The sequence below is a fragment of the Dreissena polymorpha genome, chromosome 6 (assembly GCF_020536995.1).
Source record: "Dreissena polymorpha isolate Duluth1 chromosome 6, UMN_Dpol_1.0, whole genome shotgun sequence".
NCBI classification, from domain to species: domain Eukaryota; kingdom Metazoa; phylum Mollusca; class Bivalvia; order Myida; family Dreissenidae; genus Dreissena; species Dreissena polymorpha.
The window spans coordinates 78234234-78251746 of record NC_068360.1 but is presented as its reverse complement, the minus strand read 5'-3'; the positions used below and the strand labels follow the sequence as shown (position 1 = coordinate 78251746).

The 17513-nt window shown below is 35.8% G+C and overlaps 2 protein-coding genes across 3 annotated transcripts in view; both read left to right on the top strand.

The window, feature by feature from the left end:
* The first annotated feature begins 966 nt into the window (after nt 1–966).
* Nucleotides 967–8204, top strand: LOC127833529 (glucose dehydrogenase [FAD, quinone]-like). The gene is made up of 2 exons (XM_052358829.1): nt 967–1105; nt 5945–8204. Exon 2 carries the CDS (start codon nt 5962–5964, stop codon nt 7747–7749), a length of 1788 nt encoding a protein of 595 aa, XP_052214789.1. The 5' UTR covers nt 967–1105; nt 5945–5961; the 3' UTR covers nt 7750–8204.
* An 873-nt stretch (nt 8205–9077) lies between these two features.
* The window catches only part of LOC127833526 (kinesin-like protein KIF14), a 69827-nt gene continuing 61391 nt past the window's right edge, over nt 9078–17513 (top strand). Inside the window, exons 1-4 of one of the 2 annotated variants that reach the window (XM_052358825.1) lie at nt 9078–9516; nt 9824–10122; nt 13148–13402; nt 13795–13885. In XM_052358825.1, coding sequence (XP_052214785.1) covers nt 9484–9516; nt 9824–10122; nt 13148–13402; nt 13795–13885 — 678 coding nt within the window. In that variant the 5' untranslated portion in view covers nt 9078–9483. Of the gene's footprint in view, nt 10123–13147; nt 13403–13794; nt 13886–17513 lie in introns of both variants that reach the window. The other variant, XM_052358824.1, reaches the window with a different exon arrangement.

Sequence of the window (17513 nt, the reverse complement as noted above, 5' to 3'; positions counted from 1 at the left end):
GTATATAAATACGTCATTTATTTAACATCTTATACAAGGAAATATATAGCGAACTTATTTGCGAGGTATATACAATTTCAATTTCAGACGTGATTGTGGTTTTCGATTTAAGACCTTATTGTGAGATTTGATTGCATTACCTCCCCTACACCCCCCTCATAGTAATTAAAGGAGCCTAGAATGCGGGGTTGTATATAGACCCCGTTTTTTATATTGACCTCGTAAGTACAGTCTGAAAACTACCGAGACCGCGTAACTGGCACTATATATTGGTATATATATATATATATATATATATATATATATATATATATATATATATATATATATATATATATATATATATATATATATAAAGTCGCTTTTAGCCGTTTATATATAATAAAACGCTTTTATTAAATTTGCCGTAGCTTTCGACCTCTCGGTTCTCTTCAGCGGCATTTATTTGTGAAGCATATCATGTTTAGCGGAAATGAAGTTATATTAGTGAACGTTACATTGCGCGCCATTTTTATTAGTCTTTTGTGTTTAGTCCATTTGGTTCGAACGTCCTCAATTTACGCTTCCAAAGTTGTTCGATGGTCTTCCGGTACTCGTCCGATCCATTTAATTTTTCGAGTCCCATGACCCGGAAGTCCGCGACGCTGTGGCCGTTCGTGTTAAAGTGCTCGGCAACCGTGTCATTGTGTCGAGTACGTATCCGGGACAGGGTAAGGGGATGTGGCTGGTACAGGGTATCTCCCGTTTCCCCTAAACACAAAAGACTAATAAAAATGGCGCGTTATATATATATATATATATATATATATATATATATATATATATATATATATATATATATATATATATATATATATATAAAATTAATCAGAGCTTTCTTACAATCCAACGACTGTCACAGTTTTACCTAGGATCAGAAGACAATATATTGCACAATTCTATCTTGCAGAGGATTCCGGAGGGTTCCGGAGGTAGTCGATGTCACACGATTGCTTCAGTGCGAAGATAACAGACTCGATCTAGTTGCCTGCATACACATGGTCCAATTTTGTCACAAATCCAAGTAAAGGCTTACATAAAAGGCAATAAAACTCGTGTCATTCAGGTATGTCGATTATTATATGTCAAACAACACGGATTGCTGTATGTTCAGTTTTGAATATGCTATTGACCTAACCTGCACTTTTCTGTGCTGCAACACTCCTGAAAAAACTCTCGTATGTGTGTCGGTCCAAATGAGAACATGTGAAAATGCCCCAGACCAGCATGCGAAGTCTGGTACGGAGCTACCTGTCGGTTATAAAGTCACGCAAGGATTCGTGGCATCTTTAACGGACAGCGTAGCTCCTATCCAGACAATTGTGCTGTCCAGGCTGTGTGAATGGGTGGAAAGTCTGTAGACATTTGCTTAACAAATACTTCCTCATAACTTTCCATTGATATCAAAATTTACTCTTGACGAATTTAACGAGTGGAGTGATCATGCCCCGTTACACTTTTCATTATTTTGTAATAATTGTTTACCTAGATACGAGACATTCACTGATGTTAAATATAAATGGGACAATTTGCAAGGAGATGAATAATGTTCAATAATTATTTCGAAACTTCTCATTTTTAGTTGTAAGCGTTAGCTCACAACTAATTTAGAGAGGCATTTTTTTCAAGTCAGTCTGCTTTAGCTACGCTAGGAACGATAACTGCAATTAGCTACGCTAGGAACGATAACCACTGCCTGTTTATACTTAACCACTGGTACACTCCAGCCTGTATGTAAAAATAGGGTTAAGACCTTGTGCAACGATATTGGCCATTCCAGTGTTTATAACAGCTTGTGTGACGACCTATGCCAGTTTATCATTGAAATCTGTACATATTGGCTGCTCTCATGGAAAACGGGGCTTAATGCTGCATTAAAAGTCTGTCATGTGGGCAAATTTGTTGCTCAATAATTTTAAGAAAATAGATGAAGTATTATATACACATAACACAACATGTACATGATTAAATAGGCTTGTTATTCTTTAGCAAGGAAACACAATTCTAACGATGCTTGCCAGTGCAGCAACCGATTGTGAAAAAAGAGACATATTGTTGTTATTTTGTCAAAGTTAATTCTATAACATAAATATGAGGATAAACAGTGCACGCACATCTAACCCTGTGCTTTAAGAAATACTCTTTATAAATTTGAATGGGTTGTGTTCATTTGAAACTTGCGGTATAAAAAGCTATAACATAATTTTGAAAACTGAGTTGCGTCTAAGATTATGCATTAGCGAACAACTTCAGTGCCTTCAGCGCTTTGATTTATGATATTGTAAGAAGTATTAATAGTTCGAGCCTATTGTCAATTAACTTTATTTTAAATAAATTCACAGCCACTATTCGCAGTGAAGCGGATGAGGTTATTCTCAAAATTGTATACGTACAGTAATAAACCTTCATTCAAAATTGACATTAAATTTAGTTTAAAGCATGCAGATTGGTTTGACAATGAGTGTATTTCTGCACGAAATCACTACCATTACGCTTTAAGATATTTTAACCTAAACAATACTGATTTTAATAGAAAATCGATGTGCGAAAACAAAAGTGTTTATAAACTAAAAAAAACAAAATAATGCATATCAGCGCAAAATGGCGGAAATTGAATGTTTAAAAAATAAAAAGCCGAAAGAAGTTTGGGAAATGTTTAAATTAAAAAATAAAGGTACATTGTAATTGTAATTAAATTCCATTAGATGTATTTGAAGAGTATTTTGAACATAACACTTATTCGGAAATACTAATGCAGAGGCAAAATTTTGTTGTTCGAATAATAACTTTGACATTGAAACTGTACTTTTTTAGAATTAGACCAACCTATAAAAGTAAATGATGTCTTAAATGCAAGTAAACATTCGAAACGTAATAAAGCGCCTGGTGGTTACTGTATTTTAAACGAATATTTTCTTGAGTTTATTGATATATTATCCAGTCATTTGTGTAATGTTTTAATAGTATTTTAACCTCGGGCTATTTTCCTGAAAGTCGACAGAAGGTATAATTATACAATTGCATAAAAAAGGTTCTGGGGATGATGTAAATAATTATAGAGTGATAACCCTTGTCAGTTGTTTTTCTGAGCTATTTACAACTATTTTAAACAAGCGCATCGAATCATTTTGCGAAAATAATGCTGCAATTTCGGATGCATCATTCGGATTTAGAAAGAGTGTTCAACCGTTGATGCCATATATATTCTTATGTCAGTTGTACATCTTTTTTTTAAATGAAAATAAGCATCTGTATTTTGTTTACGTTGATATGCTTAAATGTTTTGAATATGTTCAAATCCGGTATACAAGGCAAAATATAACGAATAATTAAAAATATGTATACAAATTCAAATCATGTGTTAAAGCATTCGCGACATACTCTGAATACTTAAGCTACGTCATTTGTTTACGACAAGGGGATGGAATTCCCTTGTCTTTTTTCATTGTTTGTTGAGGATTTGAAACTATTTTTACAAGACAGCGTTCATTCTGGTTTAAATATTAAAGATATAATTTTAATTGTATTGTTATTTGCAGACGATATGGCTATTTGGGGTAAATCACCAGAAGAAACACAATCTCATGTAGACAATCTTTACCTTTATTGTAACTCCTGGGGACTTGCTTTTAATACTAGCAAAACAAAAATAATGGTTTTCCGCAAAGGGGGTAGAATTCGTCAAGATGAGATATGAACATATAATGGAAAAATATAGAAGTAGTCGATAATTTTAACTATCTGTGAACTATTATTAATTATACTGGTAGTTTTATATTAAATCAGACACATTAAGTAGGAACAGCTCGTAAGGCTATGAATACATAGCTTTTTAAATGCAAACAGTGCGATCTTAAACCTAAAATATTGTGTCAATTGTTTGATGCCTTTGTTGGCTCGGTTTTAAATTATGCATCAGAGATATGGGTTTTTTTATAAATTAAAAGGTATTGAACGCATTCACTTACAATTTTGCAAAAGGTTGTTAAATGTTAAAAGCAACACATGTACGTGTATGGTGAATTACGTAGACACCCACTATATGTAAATACATGTCGATATGTACGTATTGTAACATATTGGCTTACAGTTGTAAATAGTGAGAATATTATCATACAAACTGTATATAACCAAGACAAAAATTATTTTGATAAAGGGCATACAAATTGGGTATCGACAGTAACAAAATTGTTCAATGATTATGGATTTTCATATATACATGTATTCCAACATAAAAATATGATTAATACAAAATCGTTTTTATGTGAATTAAAACGTAGAATTACAAATACATTTAACCAAAAATGGTTTGGCAATATGAACAATAGTTCTGGTTTAGATATGTATAGGATATTCAAAACAGCTATTGAATACGAAACGTTCCGCGGTATTTAGATTTATTGCCAAAAAGTTTGCGTACATACCTTGTTAAACAAAGGTCTTCTGTCCACCCTTTAAGAATTCAAACTGGAAGATACACACGTAATCATATTCCTCGTAATGAACGATACGGTCAATGTTGTGATCAAAGGGACATAGAAGACGAATTCCACTTTATATGTAGATCTCCATGTTTCCGTAAAAAAAGGCAACAATCTATAAAAACTGTTGACTATGTAAATCCATCAGTTTTTAAGTTCCATACTTTATTGAACTCAATTGGTAAAATTGAAATTATAAATGTGTGTAAATATATGCAGGAAGCGTACAAACCTTGTTAAACAAAGGGCTTCTGCCCACCCTTTAAGAATTCAAACTGGAAGATACACACGTAATCATATTCCTCGTAATAAACAATACGGTCAATGTTGTAATCAAAGGGACATAGAAGACGAATTCCACTTTATTTGTAGATCTCCATTTTTCCGTAAAAAGGGCAACAATACATAACAACTGCTTACTATGTAAATCCATCAGTTATTAAGTTCCATACTTTATTGAACTGAACTGGTAAAATTGAAATTATAAATGTGTGTTAATATATGAAGGAAGCTGTGTATAAGTTTTAATAAACTGTCTGTTTTGTTCTGTTCTTATAATCGGACTAGCATCGTGAGTGCAGCATCACGTGACTTTGTTGTGTTACCAATTTAACGTTAATAAATGAAAATCCACCGGTAAGTGGTGCTTTTATGCCCCCGGATAGAATGATCGGGGGTATATTGTTTATTGGCCTGTCTGTCTGTCTGTCATTGTATGTGTGTGTCTGTCTATCATTGTATGTGGCTGGCTGTCTGTCTGTCTGTCTGTCATTGTCTGTCATTGTATGTGTCCCAAAACTTTAACCTTGGTCATAACTTTTGCACTTGATATATGGCATGCATGTGTATCTCATGAAGCTGCACATTTTGAGTGGTGAAATGTCAAGGTCATCCTTTAAGGTCAAAGAAAAAAATCAAAGCTTCGCATTAGGGGCATTGTGTTTCTGACACACACATCTCTTGTTTCAAATAATTTGTTCAAACAAATTTTCTTAAGAATTTCAACTACAGTAGTGCATAAAAGACATTTTTATGCTACTTACGGCCATGTGAACTAAATAAAAAGCCTGTGTTCTTGTTCAAAACTTCGTTGGTTATGCTGCTTAAGATATCGGCACAAACTGCAAGAAAAACTGTCATGTATGCTCGAAAGATTTTTCTAACTGTATTTCAATAGCTTGAGATATTAAAAAAAAGAGTTCCTTACGGTGTGTTTATATTCTGTCCAGCCCGTGTGTAACCCCCTGAAAACCCCGTTGATTCTTCACCCTAGTATTGTGCATCACATTTCTGGCTTTTATAGTATTGCATAATCGTAACTTGCTAAGTTCAGATTTATAAACGCGATTAAAAATATATGAAATACACTTTCTTCACTCCATCTAATTTTCGAAGAACACATTTGCTACGGTGGTATTTTTCAGGTTGACGGCGTCAGGTCATGTTAAAGCAGAGCGCCGTTGTTGCGGCGGTAGCAGCCGTCGTGTTCTATGTCATCACCACGGCTCGTCAGCGGGGCTCTGTCGTCACTCAGCACATTCTCGACGAGTATGATTACGTCGTCGTCGGGGGCGGAAGCGCGGGTGCCATAATAGCATCAAGGCTCTCCGAGGACCCCGGAAATGACGTCATTCTTCTAGAGGCTGGAGGGGACTACTCTCTGAATGACACGTATCATGTCCCAATTCATTTCTATGACCTGCAGAAAACGGAAGCCGACTGGGAGTATTACACGGTACCGCAAAAGGCGTCCCATTTTGGCATGGTGGACAATCGATCATACTGGCCCCGCGGAAGGGTTCTCGGGGGATCCAGCATTTTTAATTCGATGCAGTACACACGTGGAAGTCGATACGACTACGATGAATGGGCTAACATGGGCTGCGATGGTTGGAGCTTTAAGGAGGTGCTGCCATACTTTCTTAAATCGGAGGACATCTTGATAGAAGATTTGAAACATTCGAAGTATCACAACAGCGGTGGGTATATCGGGATAAGTACGGGAGGCGTGACTCAACTCGCAGGTGTATTTCTTACAGCCGGACAAGAAATGGGATACAACCTGACAGATTACAACGGAGAAATTCAGCAAGGATGGAGTCCCATGCAACTAAACATCCGTAACGGGGTGCGTTCAAGCTCTTCCTTAGAATTTCTGGGACGCTGCAAGGATCGTGAAAACATCCATATCGCCATCAACAGTTTGGCGACAAAAATTGCTATCGACAAGAAACGTGCAACGGGCGTTTATGTCATTCGAAACGGACGGAAAGACTTTATAAAGGCCCGAAAGGAAGTCATAGTTTCCGCCGGTGCCGTGAACTCTCCTCAGTTGCTGATGCTGTCTGGGATCGGTCCTCGTAGTCACCTTGAGACGCTGGGTATCCGGGTGGAGGCGGACCTTCCGGTGGGAGAAAACCTGCAGGACCACATGCTGCTTCACATGTTTACGACTATTTCAGACGATATCGGCATGACTAAAAACAAGATAAATAGCTGGACAACCGACATGCAGTACCGCCTGTTTGGAAGCGGAATTAAATCAATCGCCGGGGTCGACGGCACGTCCTTTTTCTGTACGTACGAAACGAATCAAGAAAACTGCGCTGCGGATATTCAATTCATGATGTACAGCATGTATATATCTGATAATCCGTTTTGCATCAAAGAAGAGATTGCAAGGGAATACTTTGCGCCGCCTAACACACCGGGGTTCTCCACGGTCATAAGCTTACTGGACCCGCGCAGTATGGGGAGTATCAAGCTTAGCTCGACCGACCCTTTCGATCACCCCCTCATAGATCCCCGCTACTTGACCGACGAACGCGACGTCGATACGTACCTCAGGGGAATAAGACTATGGGAGAAGTATTTGTCGACGCCATCAATGAAGAAAATCGGGGCGACAGTGGAGAAAATGAAAATCTCAGTCTGTAAGAGTCACGTGTTCCAATCAGACGACTACTGGAAGTGCATAGTGCGCCAATTAGCATATACCGTCTACCACCCGGCAGGCACATGCAAAATGGGGCGTAAAGACGACCCAACCGCAGTGGTCGACCCGCAGTTGCGGGTCAAGGGTATCAAAGGGCTCAGAGTAGCAGACGCTTCTATTATGCCGAACGTCATATCCGGAAACACTAACGCACCCGTTATGATGATTGGTGAAAAGGCTGCTGATATGATTCGTGGCAAGAATACTGTTGAACACTTAAAAAGACAAATGTAATGCGTAAACGCTTTCCACTATTGTTTATCGACAATTTGTTTTTTATTTTTAACAAGTTGACTATGCAATTAACAAATCATATAGAAAACAAGAGATGCTTGTAAAACATGTATGTCAATTCTCATCCCTCTCGAACATCACGCAAAGTGGTAATATGTGTGACAGTTAATGTGCATTTTTAATGTTGAATAGTGCATGGCCTCCCGTGACCTTGGACTGTGTCTGTTGATCTGCAAATCGATAGGGGTCGTCCTTCCTTCATGAATAAGCAGCACAATAAGGCGTATTATCCTGAGTTAAAACATTCTCTAGGTATTTAGAAAATAGTTCTACATGTTCCAAGATCATGTGACCTTTTCCTGTTAACCGGCGTTTCCTTTTATTTAAAGTAAACATCATACCATTTTGTATAGTATTTAATAAAACCGTTCTCCAGATATCGTTCGATAACCATATAGTCTATGTTATGTTAACATTCCTATGAAATTGACCTTTAACCAGTTGATCTAAGCATCTATATGCATACGCGTCTTCCATTCCTCCCAAGTAACCACCATACCACTTTGCATGATTGTAGGTCAAATGGTTCGCTAGATATCAAGCAGAAACGAATTTCATCCTACAATCCCTCTTGACACTAAACCCCTTGACCCATCGGAAAAAAAAAATGTAGGCGTCTTTCTTTCTATCAAAGTTATCGACATACTAATTTGCAAAGTTGCATGTCAAAAGGTTCACTAGATTTTTTGTGGGAACGTAATGATCGGCATTACAGCCGATTGAGACGTTGACCTTTTGACCTGCTGACTTCAAAATCAATAGGCGTCCTCCTTATAACCATGTAACCATCATAATAGAAATATGAGTGTAGGTAACTGCGTTCTTTATTAATCGTGCGGACAGGAAATGGTCTACATTTAATTTTACGAGCCAATGTGACCTTGACTTGTGACCTCTTGAACAAAAAGTCGAGTGGCGTCTTCCATTCAATTCAAGTTACCACCTTACCATGCGGATGACCGCAGGTCAATGCGTTCTCTAGATATCGCGGAAAACATAAGTATTGCCAGCAGGTGCCTTTTTAAAAGCGTATTTCCGTACCCGGTGTATATTGTTGTATACTAAGAGTAACCGTGGTACTTTTTATAAGTACCCGAGTCGACAACGACCATTTGAGTGATACTAAGGGCGATTATATCAATACAATTTTTAATGTATGTTACGGTAGTTGTCTCCCGCGAAAAGAACGTTAATATAATCCTACTTATCTACTAAATTTCGCTGCGATCCATATACACAAACTTGAAGGGATCAACAATATTATCTTATTAATATTATATTGTGAACCCACTAAGTAATTAATGAAACTGACTCCATGTAGCATCTTGAAGAGATGAGCAAACAACTTTCCTACAAAAAATGGTTCGACTGGAGTACCGGTATAGCGCAGACAAGAATTTCGAGTAACCAATCCAATGACCAATCAGATATGTCGTAACATTTAGCTGCTCAATAGATTACAGAGGCATTTTCAAAATGAAAGATCAAAACATCACTTTTTAAGTTTACATACTCCCTTAAAAGTTATGGATTTCGATGTGTCTCATTGTAAGTCATTCGTGAACAATCAATTCGTGTAATCTGTCCGGATAATGTATAGCTGGCACAACGCCATCCTGTTCTTTGTTTGTGTTCGGAAGTGTGACAGTGCGATATTGTGTGTTTTGATTTGAGATGTATTGTAAATGGTGCTCGCTTTACAATAAGGTAATTTGACACTTATCAGAGTATAATATTACATGTAATCAATTAATCAAACATGGCAACACCCATATCTATTAAAAGCAAGCGAATCTTGCCTAATGTTCCATTTGAAACGGGAGTACTAAAGAAAAATATAGTTACATTTAATTCCGAAACTGTCGAAACATCAGTTGGTGGAACACAAACCCCTGGTAAAATTAAAGGTGATCCATTTGGTTCCATGAATCAATCAAGTTATAATGATAATTCGATATGCATAGAAAATGACCATGTTAATGGTCATTTTAAAGTGGAGGAAACTGTATTTCAGACCAATAAAATAGCCACACCCAAAACACTTACATCTGTGTTGGAAAGAGTGCATTCAAAAGGGAATATTTGTGTGGAAGTTTGCATAACTAGGGATTCACAAAATGGTGAATCAGATAAAGAAAATTGTCCATACACACCAAAGGTTAGAAAGTCACTTTCCGCAGAAAGTACACCTATTGGAACTCCAAGGTATAATTTGTCTGCAGAAAATACTCCAATGAGGGAAAGTCTTCGATTATTAGGGGGAGAAGACAGCAGTGTTACAGTTGCTGTGCGCCTGCGTCCTTATAGTGTTCGGTATGTCATGGCTTTATAAAAGTTTTTTTTTAATCCTTAATAATGATTGACATGTCTATTTATCACTTAATAGCAGGGCTTTTTTGCTTATCTTTGTGAAGCTGCCTCAACCTCCTCATTATGTAAGAAAATGAGTGGCTAACTTTTTAAAATTGTAAAAAAAGATTCTCAAAATTGTGTAAAAGTGAGTCGCTAACTTTTCAAAATTGTGTCAAGATCTTTTTTAAATTGTGAAAATTTTAGTCACAAACTTCTTAAATGTTAAACTTTGAATAAATGACGTTCTCTATAAGAAAAATAACCCTGCTTAATAACTTAAAAGTATAGTGATGATGTTTATAAGTATTATAATACAAATACGTTTGCTGAGTATTTATTTTAGCTGCTGTAATATAGTCCAAATTAATCATTGCAATGGCTGGTATCATAATATTTTATTAATTTATATGTATAAAAAAATATTTGATGAAATACGTATGTCCACTCAGTAGTCAGTATGCAAACAGGTACACTAATAACTCTTGTAGTGAAATAATGTCACTTCCAACAGCCATGCTGTTGGGCTAGCTCTTAAGCGACGTGGTTAAAGTATCTGACTACCACTCTGGAGGTGGTGGGTTCAATCCCCGGCCTGAGCTCAGTATTTTCACATTACTCTATTCAAAGTATTATATGTCTGAATGCTGTAAGACCTGTAATTAAGTAATTTACTAAAAGATCTCAATGGCCTAAAAGATCTCAATGGTTGGTTAGAACTTCTGATTAATGTGTCTCATTATTGATGGTTTGCCAAACCTTGTATGTCTGTGAGTATATGGTATATTATTGGGGTTATTCAATTTTGTAAAAATAAACCATATTTTGCACTACTCTAGGAAAAGGTCGGTCACCAGAGCCTGTCACATGGAGCAAAATAAAAAAACTGCTTATTGAAGTCTAGTAAACATGTTTTTTATCAATGTACTGTGTAAACATCATAAGTAAATCATTATTATGGTAGATGGCTTGCCTTATAGTGCAATAGCACACTTAAATAAAAATTAATATAAGTTGAAAAATTTAATGTTTGAAATGTTGATTACTTGAGCAATTTAAAGTGTAAATCTGTTTTTGTCCCCTACCAGTTTCACCGGAGGGGACTTATGGTTTGCGCTCTGTGTGTCTGTTCGTGAGTCTGTCACACTTTTCAGAATCCTGCGATAACTTGAAAAGTTCTAAATATTTGTTCATGAAACTTGAAACATGGATAGATGGCAATATGGACATTATGCACGTCATTTCATTTTGTTCCTACGTCAAAAATTCTGGTTGCTATGGCAACAAATAGACTAAAAATACTGCTGAAAATGGTGGTTTTCTGGATCCTGCGATAGCTTTTAAAGTCTTTAATATTTTTTCATGAAACTTGCAACATGGATAGATGGCAATATATGGACATAATGCACGTCATTTCATTTTGTTCCTACATCAAAAATTGTGGTTGCTATGGCAACCAAAAAAAATAATCTGAAAATGGTGGAATTTCTGACAATGGTGGAGCCGGTAAGGGACCATATTGCTTGACAATAGCCTTGTTCTACTTAACTTAAATTATGAAGATTCATTCATTATAAGTTTGTTTACAGTTACAATAACTCTAGAGATTACAGAATCTACATACTCTTTTGCCTTTTGTAAACTCTTTTCTGTCAAAATAATGCAACAGCTTTACAGCCTGTATTATCTGCTTATAGAAACAGGAAACAACCACAGGATTTTCATTCAACATGTGTTACTGTTAAGTAACCACACAACAGAGACAGTCAGAACTGGAGATGCACTTAATTGACAGTTTTTATCACTGTGATGCTAAATACATTGTGGTACTTTTTGTATGATAAATAATAAAAAATGCAAGTTAGGACACTTTTACCTACACTGTACAACTAATGAAAATTTAATGCTTCAATCTGTTACCCTTTCAGGTGTTTACAACAGGATTTGACTGCCACTTTACCATAGGGCAATTTACTAAGTACAATGTACATGTAGTTTACTTTGAACATCTATTAATTGCCCCCAGTTAGGAATGTTGCCCAGTCATAAATATTTATCATTTTAAGCTCGGCTGTTTTTGGAGAAAAAAATGAATTTAATGAAGGTTTCAAAAAAAAAATTTTTTTTGTTACATCAACATTTAGTTAATCTCCCATCCAGCTCTACAAGTTACTCTTTAGTAAATTTAAAACACTATAATTCTCATTTTTGAAGCATTTATTAGTAAAAAAAACCCAACAATTCTTATTTCCTAATTTGTTCAAAACGCCGCGATTTTTCCCAATCCAAATGGACCCGGCCCCCATTTCCAAAATGGTGAAAAAACACACTGGGGCTGATATTCAGCCCCATCCCAGACTGTAAAAAAGTATATAGTTTTGCCAAATGGGACCTTAACATCCCAAATTGAAGGTTTCAAAAAAAAAGATCTCAAAATTTAGTTCCCATGTCAGTGTTTTTTTTCACCATTTTGTGAATGGGGCCTTGTCCCTTTGGATTGGGAAAATTCGCTGCGTTTTTACTAAAGTTGGGAAATTAGTTTTGTTGTTGTTTTGCTAACAAATACTTCAAAATTGAAGATACAGGTGTGTCCAGTATTATATTTAGTAAGATTGATCTTATACACAAAAAAAAATATTTTTGGGAAACATTTCATTGGGAATTTTTAGCTCCCATTTGGGAAAAATATATACTTTTTTCCATTGGAAATGGGTCCGGTTGCCGGACCAGATTTTGAATTAAAAAAAACACTGCATGTAGCTCCATAAGTTGAACCTTGGTAAACATAATATTGAAAATGCTTCTATTTTCAATTTTGGAGCATTTGTTAGCAAGACAACAACAACACTAATTTCCAAATTTTATTTAAGTCAAAATGCCGCCATTTTTCCCAATCCAAAGGAACCTGGCCCCATTCCCAAAATAGTGAAAAAACTCTGGATTGGGCCTGGGATTGGGAAGATTAGGCATATTGCAATCCTATTGCTAGGGAGCTTGCAGATCCTCATGTCACCAATGTGGTCTGTATGTCGGGGAATGAGACAACGGTGTGTGCCGAGACGGGACTGGAACATCACTTCCTGTATGACTTCTCATTTAACTCATTTGACGCCAAAGACCCGGAATACGTCTCGCAGGAACAGGTGTACGCCTGCTTGGCTCAGCCTCTTTTGGTCAAGGCCTTTGAGGGATACAACACCTGCCTGTTTGCGTACGGACAGACAGGCTCCGGGAAGAGTTACAGGTATTGTATTAAAATCCCATCATTTAATAATTTGCTTTTTTATTTAGACCACTACTCCATGTACATTGTACCTACCAATTTTTTGTTCTACATGTTACAGGAAGCATACCTTTTAAAGGCCTAAAACTCTTTAATGAAAACGTAACAGTCTACATGTATGTCATGAAAAGAGTAGAATAACAAAATGAATAAAAAACAACTTTATTGATTAAATTCGAATGCAGGCAAAATGACTATGCAGGTGCAATGCAAAAATAAAAGTATATATTTTATATAAAAAAAAATTGTTGCAGCAAATCCGACTAACATGTTATCAATTTATTGTTGACTAAATGTGGCTAACGTTTTGTCCATTAATATTAAGGTGATAAATCGCCCCATTTTATTTGCAGCATCATGGGTCATGGGTCTGATGTAGGGATCATACCTCGGTTTTGTGAAGAGTTGTTTTCAAGAGCAGATCTTGTTCGAGACCATGACAAAGTAGGTTGATTTAGATAACCTTATCAGAAAGAAGTGTCTTATCATGCAGGGCTATAGATAATTTTTTGGGTAATTAGGTTTTTCACCCCCTATTTTGACAACAATAGGGTTTTTGCAAATTCAATAGAGTTTTAGCAAACAATTTTACCCCCTACTTTTGAGCTTTATTGGGTTTTTCACCCCCGATTTTTTTTACTCAATTGCGTAATTTAGGGAATGACATATATAATATATTAAAAATATACCAAGATTACTATATTATTGTGTGCATGTGAAAAATAAATCAACATTTGTAGCAACATTAGTTAGTTTTAATTTACTTTTCATGTTTGTGCATACTGTATATTTCATAACTCCACTTTCCATATCCATCACCAGCCACGGGTGTTTGTTTCGCCACTCTATTAAAGTTGTTTCACTTACACTCCTCATAACGTGTTTTTTTAGTTAACAACCTTGTTCAAAATCTCCGATAATAATGGGCGAATAAACACTCGGGAGAAATGATCACATCTTGCAACAGATCGTTCAGTGAAGCAGCACAGAAGCTTTCGGTTTCCCCATTATTCTGGCGTAAATACCTGTCTTAAAGTGTTTGTTTGTGTGAGGATTACTCTTTCTACGGCCACGAGTGGTCATTTTGATATATTAAGAAAATGAAAGTAGAAATCGGAAGGTTCTAGGAATAATTACAGTAATTTACCTAAAAGATTTATAACCGCTGGAAAGACTGCCTTCTTTTCTTTAAAGGACGGCATATATACTATTGGGTACATTTTTGTACGGGAAATAACCAGTCTAAAAAAATTCGTCCGGTGTTTGTAAGAATTGCGTTTCGTGATGCAAGTTTTTTTACGGGAATTACGTTATTAAATTTATATTTGCGTTTTTGACGCTTGATTTTGAATTGAATTACGTTTTTGGTTATTTTAATTGCGTAATAACGCACATACGCTTGTTATCTATAGCCCTGCAGTCTTATGACTTATGATTATTAGATTATTAATGTCCAGCTGATGTGTATCATACCAACAAGCACTGCTGTGGTTGAGCGAGGATTCAGCATCATGAACCTGCAGTGCTCCCCATTACGCAGCACATTCACACAAACCAAACTTACTCATCTGATGCTTACCTGCATTGAAGGTCCAGGGGTGGCGAAATCTCAAAAAACTATACTTGTCCACGGACAACCATTTAGGAAATTTAACTTGTCCGTTGCTGAACTACACTTGTCCGTTAATGTTAATATAAATTATAAACGCATTTATTGATTAATGTAAAACAATGTGGAATATACCAAAATGAGTATGATTTGCTAGTTTTGTTTATAGTTGTTTTTCAATAGTACATTCATTATAGCAGTATATTATAAACAACATAAAGACTTTCTTAAACTTTTAATATTGCAAAGCTAGTGTTATTAAAACATGTGTTGAACATAAGTACACCGTAATCTTAACAAATTAAACTAGTCCAATATGTGAACCTCATCAGACTGAGGCTCTGCGCCGGTACTGGTAGCAATTTGATTATCATCAACTGGTAACCATTGAAAATCTGTGAGCCAAGTTTCTTGAAAAGTTCTGGTGGGTTTAATAATAGATCATATTTTTCATCATAATCTTTCTTAGTTTTTTTGGGAGGTGGACTGCTCAAAGCTTCGGGTTTCTGCTCCGTTGTTGAAGATTTAAAAAAACTAAATGTTCCATTTTTACCATTAAAGTCGTCTCAAATGACAAGGTAGACCGTGTTTTGATTATCTTACTTTGATACTTTTTATTTACGTCTGATTGTAAAAATAAAGAAACCAGTCTGTACACTGTCTAACAGTCGGGCCGAATGTTTAAAATGCGGCATGCTCCTGGTCTCTTATAGAATAAGGGAGATCACTGCGCAGGAGAGTGCCCGTATTGTAGCTTGATTGCTCCGCAAATAGCACTGACAATGTAATCGCATGTCAACATCCGGTGTTGTAAAACTTAATTACGGCTTTAATACAATGTATTTTTTTGTATACCTGGACCCGACTTTAAAAAGAACTTGTTGTCCACGGACAACTTAATTGAAAGAAAAAAATCAGTTGCCCTGACAAGCAAATGTATGACTCGGGCAACTCGGACATTTGATTTCGCCACCCTTGAGGTCTAGATCTGAATGACAAAACATTGGAGGAGCTTTGTGATGCTTTCAAAAACAGAAAGCAGAGAAAAATTATGCTGTAACTTGTGTGACTAACCAATGTTTGTTTTGGCAAAAAAATATATGCTATAAGTTTTTGACTGAACAGTTCTTATCTCAGAGTGTAACTGTAACTGAAAAAACAAAATTGCAGTACTTGAATAAACGTTGATCATGCCCAATATTGCATGTGTTTATATTAAGAAAACAAAATAACAAATAAAAACAAATTTATTTGTTAAACCACTGACTTATTTAAGCATGATAAATTCACAATGTTTTCCCAAAATGAGCCGTTTCATCGAAGCAAAAATTCCCAGAATGGACAATTTGTTGATGAAAAATTCACAATTTGGTCAGACTCCTTTTCCCAAAAAAGGCAGAAAAACTCCTGCTTATACCTTGATGATGTTGGTGCTTGAGAGTGACTAACTCTAAAGATAAAATTTAATTTCTTCTCTGCATTTGAATAAGATATATAAAATACACAGCGTGAAGAACAGATCACCACTTTGTATTGAATTTTCTGATACATTTTTACATGTGATTAACTGTAATAAAAAGAACGGCAAACAGAAATAAAGGAAATTAAAAACAACAAAATTACTTTTAACAGATCATAAATAAAATAATGATTTAATGTTAATATAAGGTGATTGTCCAGTTTCTGATATATTTTGTTTCAATTAGCCAATGTTTTTGTAAAATTTTATTTAAAAATGTTATTTTACAAATACTTTAATGTATATTTAAAGTGGGTTTTCCAAAAGTAGTTTAATAACGGTATAACATTATGTAAGAGTCAAAAGTCAGGCGTTCACTGATAACTCAGTTTTAGTACAATATTGGGACTGTTACCAGGCTGAACAATTGTCATGAATGGCATGAATGTATTCAAAACTACAAAACTATTTTGCTGGTCTAGGTAAATTTTTTCACCAATAATGCAAGAGTTACTATGTGGGACACTGTAATTGTTTCCAATAACAAAAGGCTTTGAAACTGATAATTAGAGCTGTAAACATCAGAGACAAAGTGCTATTGTTATAAGATTATAAAATAGCATTGTAAAAGAGAGTAGTTTAAGTAACTTTCTAATAGTAAAGAAAAATTGTGCAAGTTTTATTTTTATCCCCACGCTTTTTCAAAATGTGGGGATATTGTGGTTATCTCGCTGTCCGTCCATCCTGGCCACTATCTCTTACACTGTAAGCACTAGAACCTTGAAACTTACACACATGGTAGCTATAAGCATATGTGCGACCCTGCACTATTTGGAATTTTGATTTGACTCCTGTGTCAAAAGTTATGGAGGTTGGGATGGGCCTGGGTGAGAGAATTTCACTGATTTTTTTATTAGCTCTGCTGTTTTCGGAGAAAACCCGAGGTATTGTCATAGCCAGCTCGTCCCCCGTAGGCGTCGTGCTAAAACCTTAACATTGGCTCT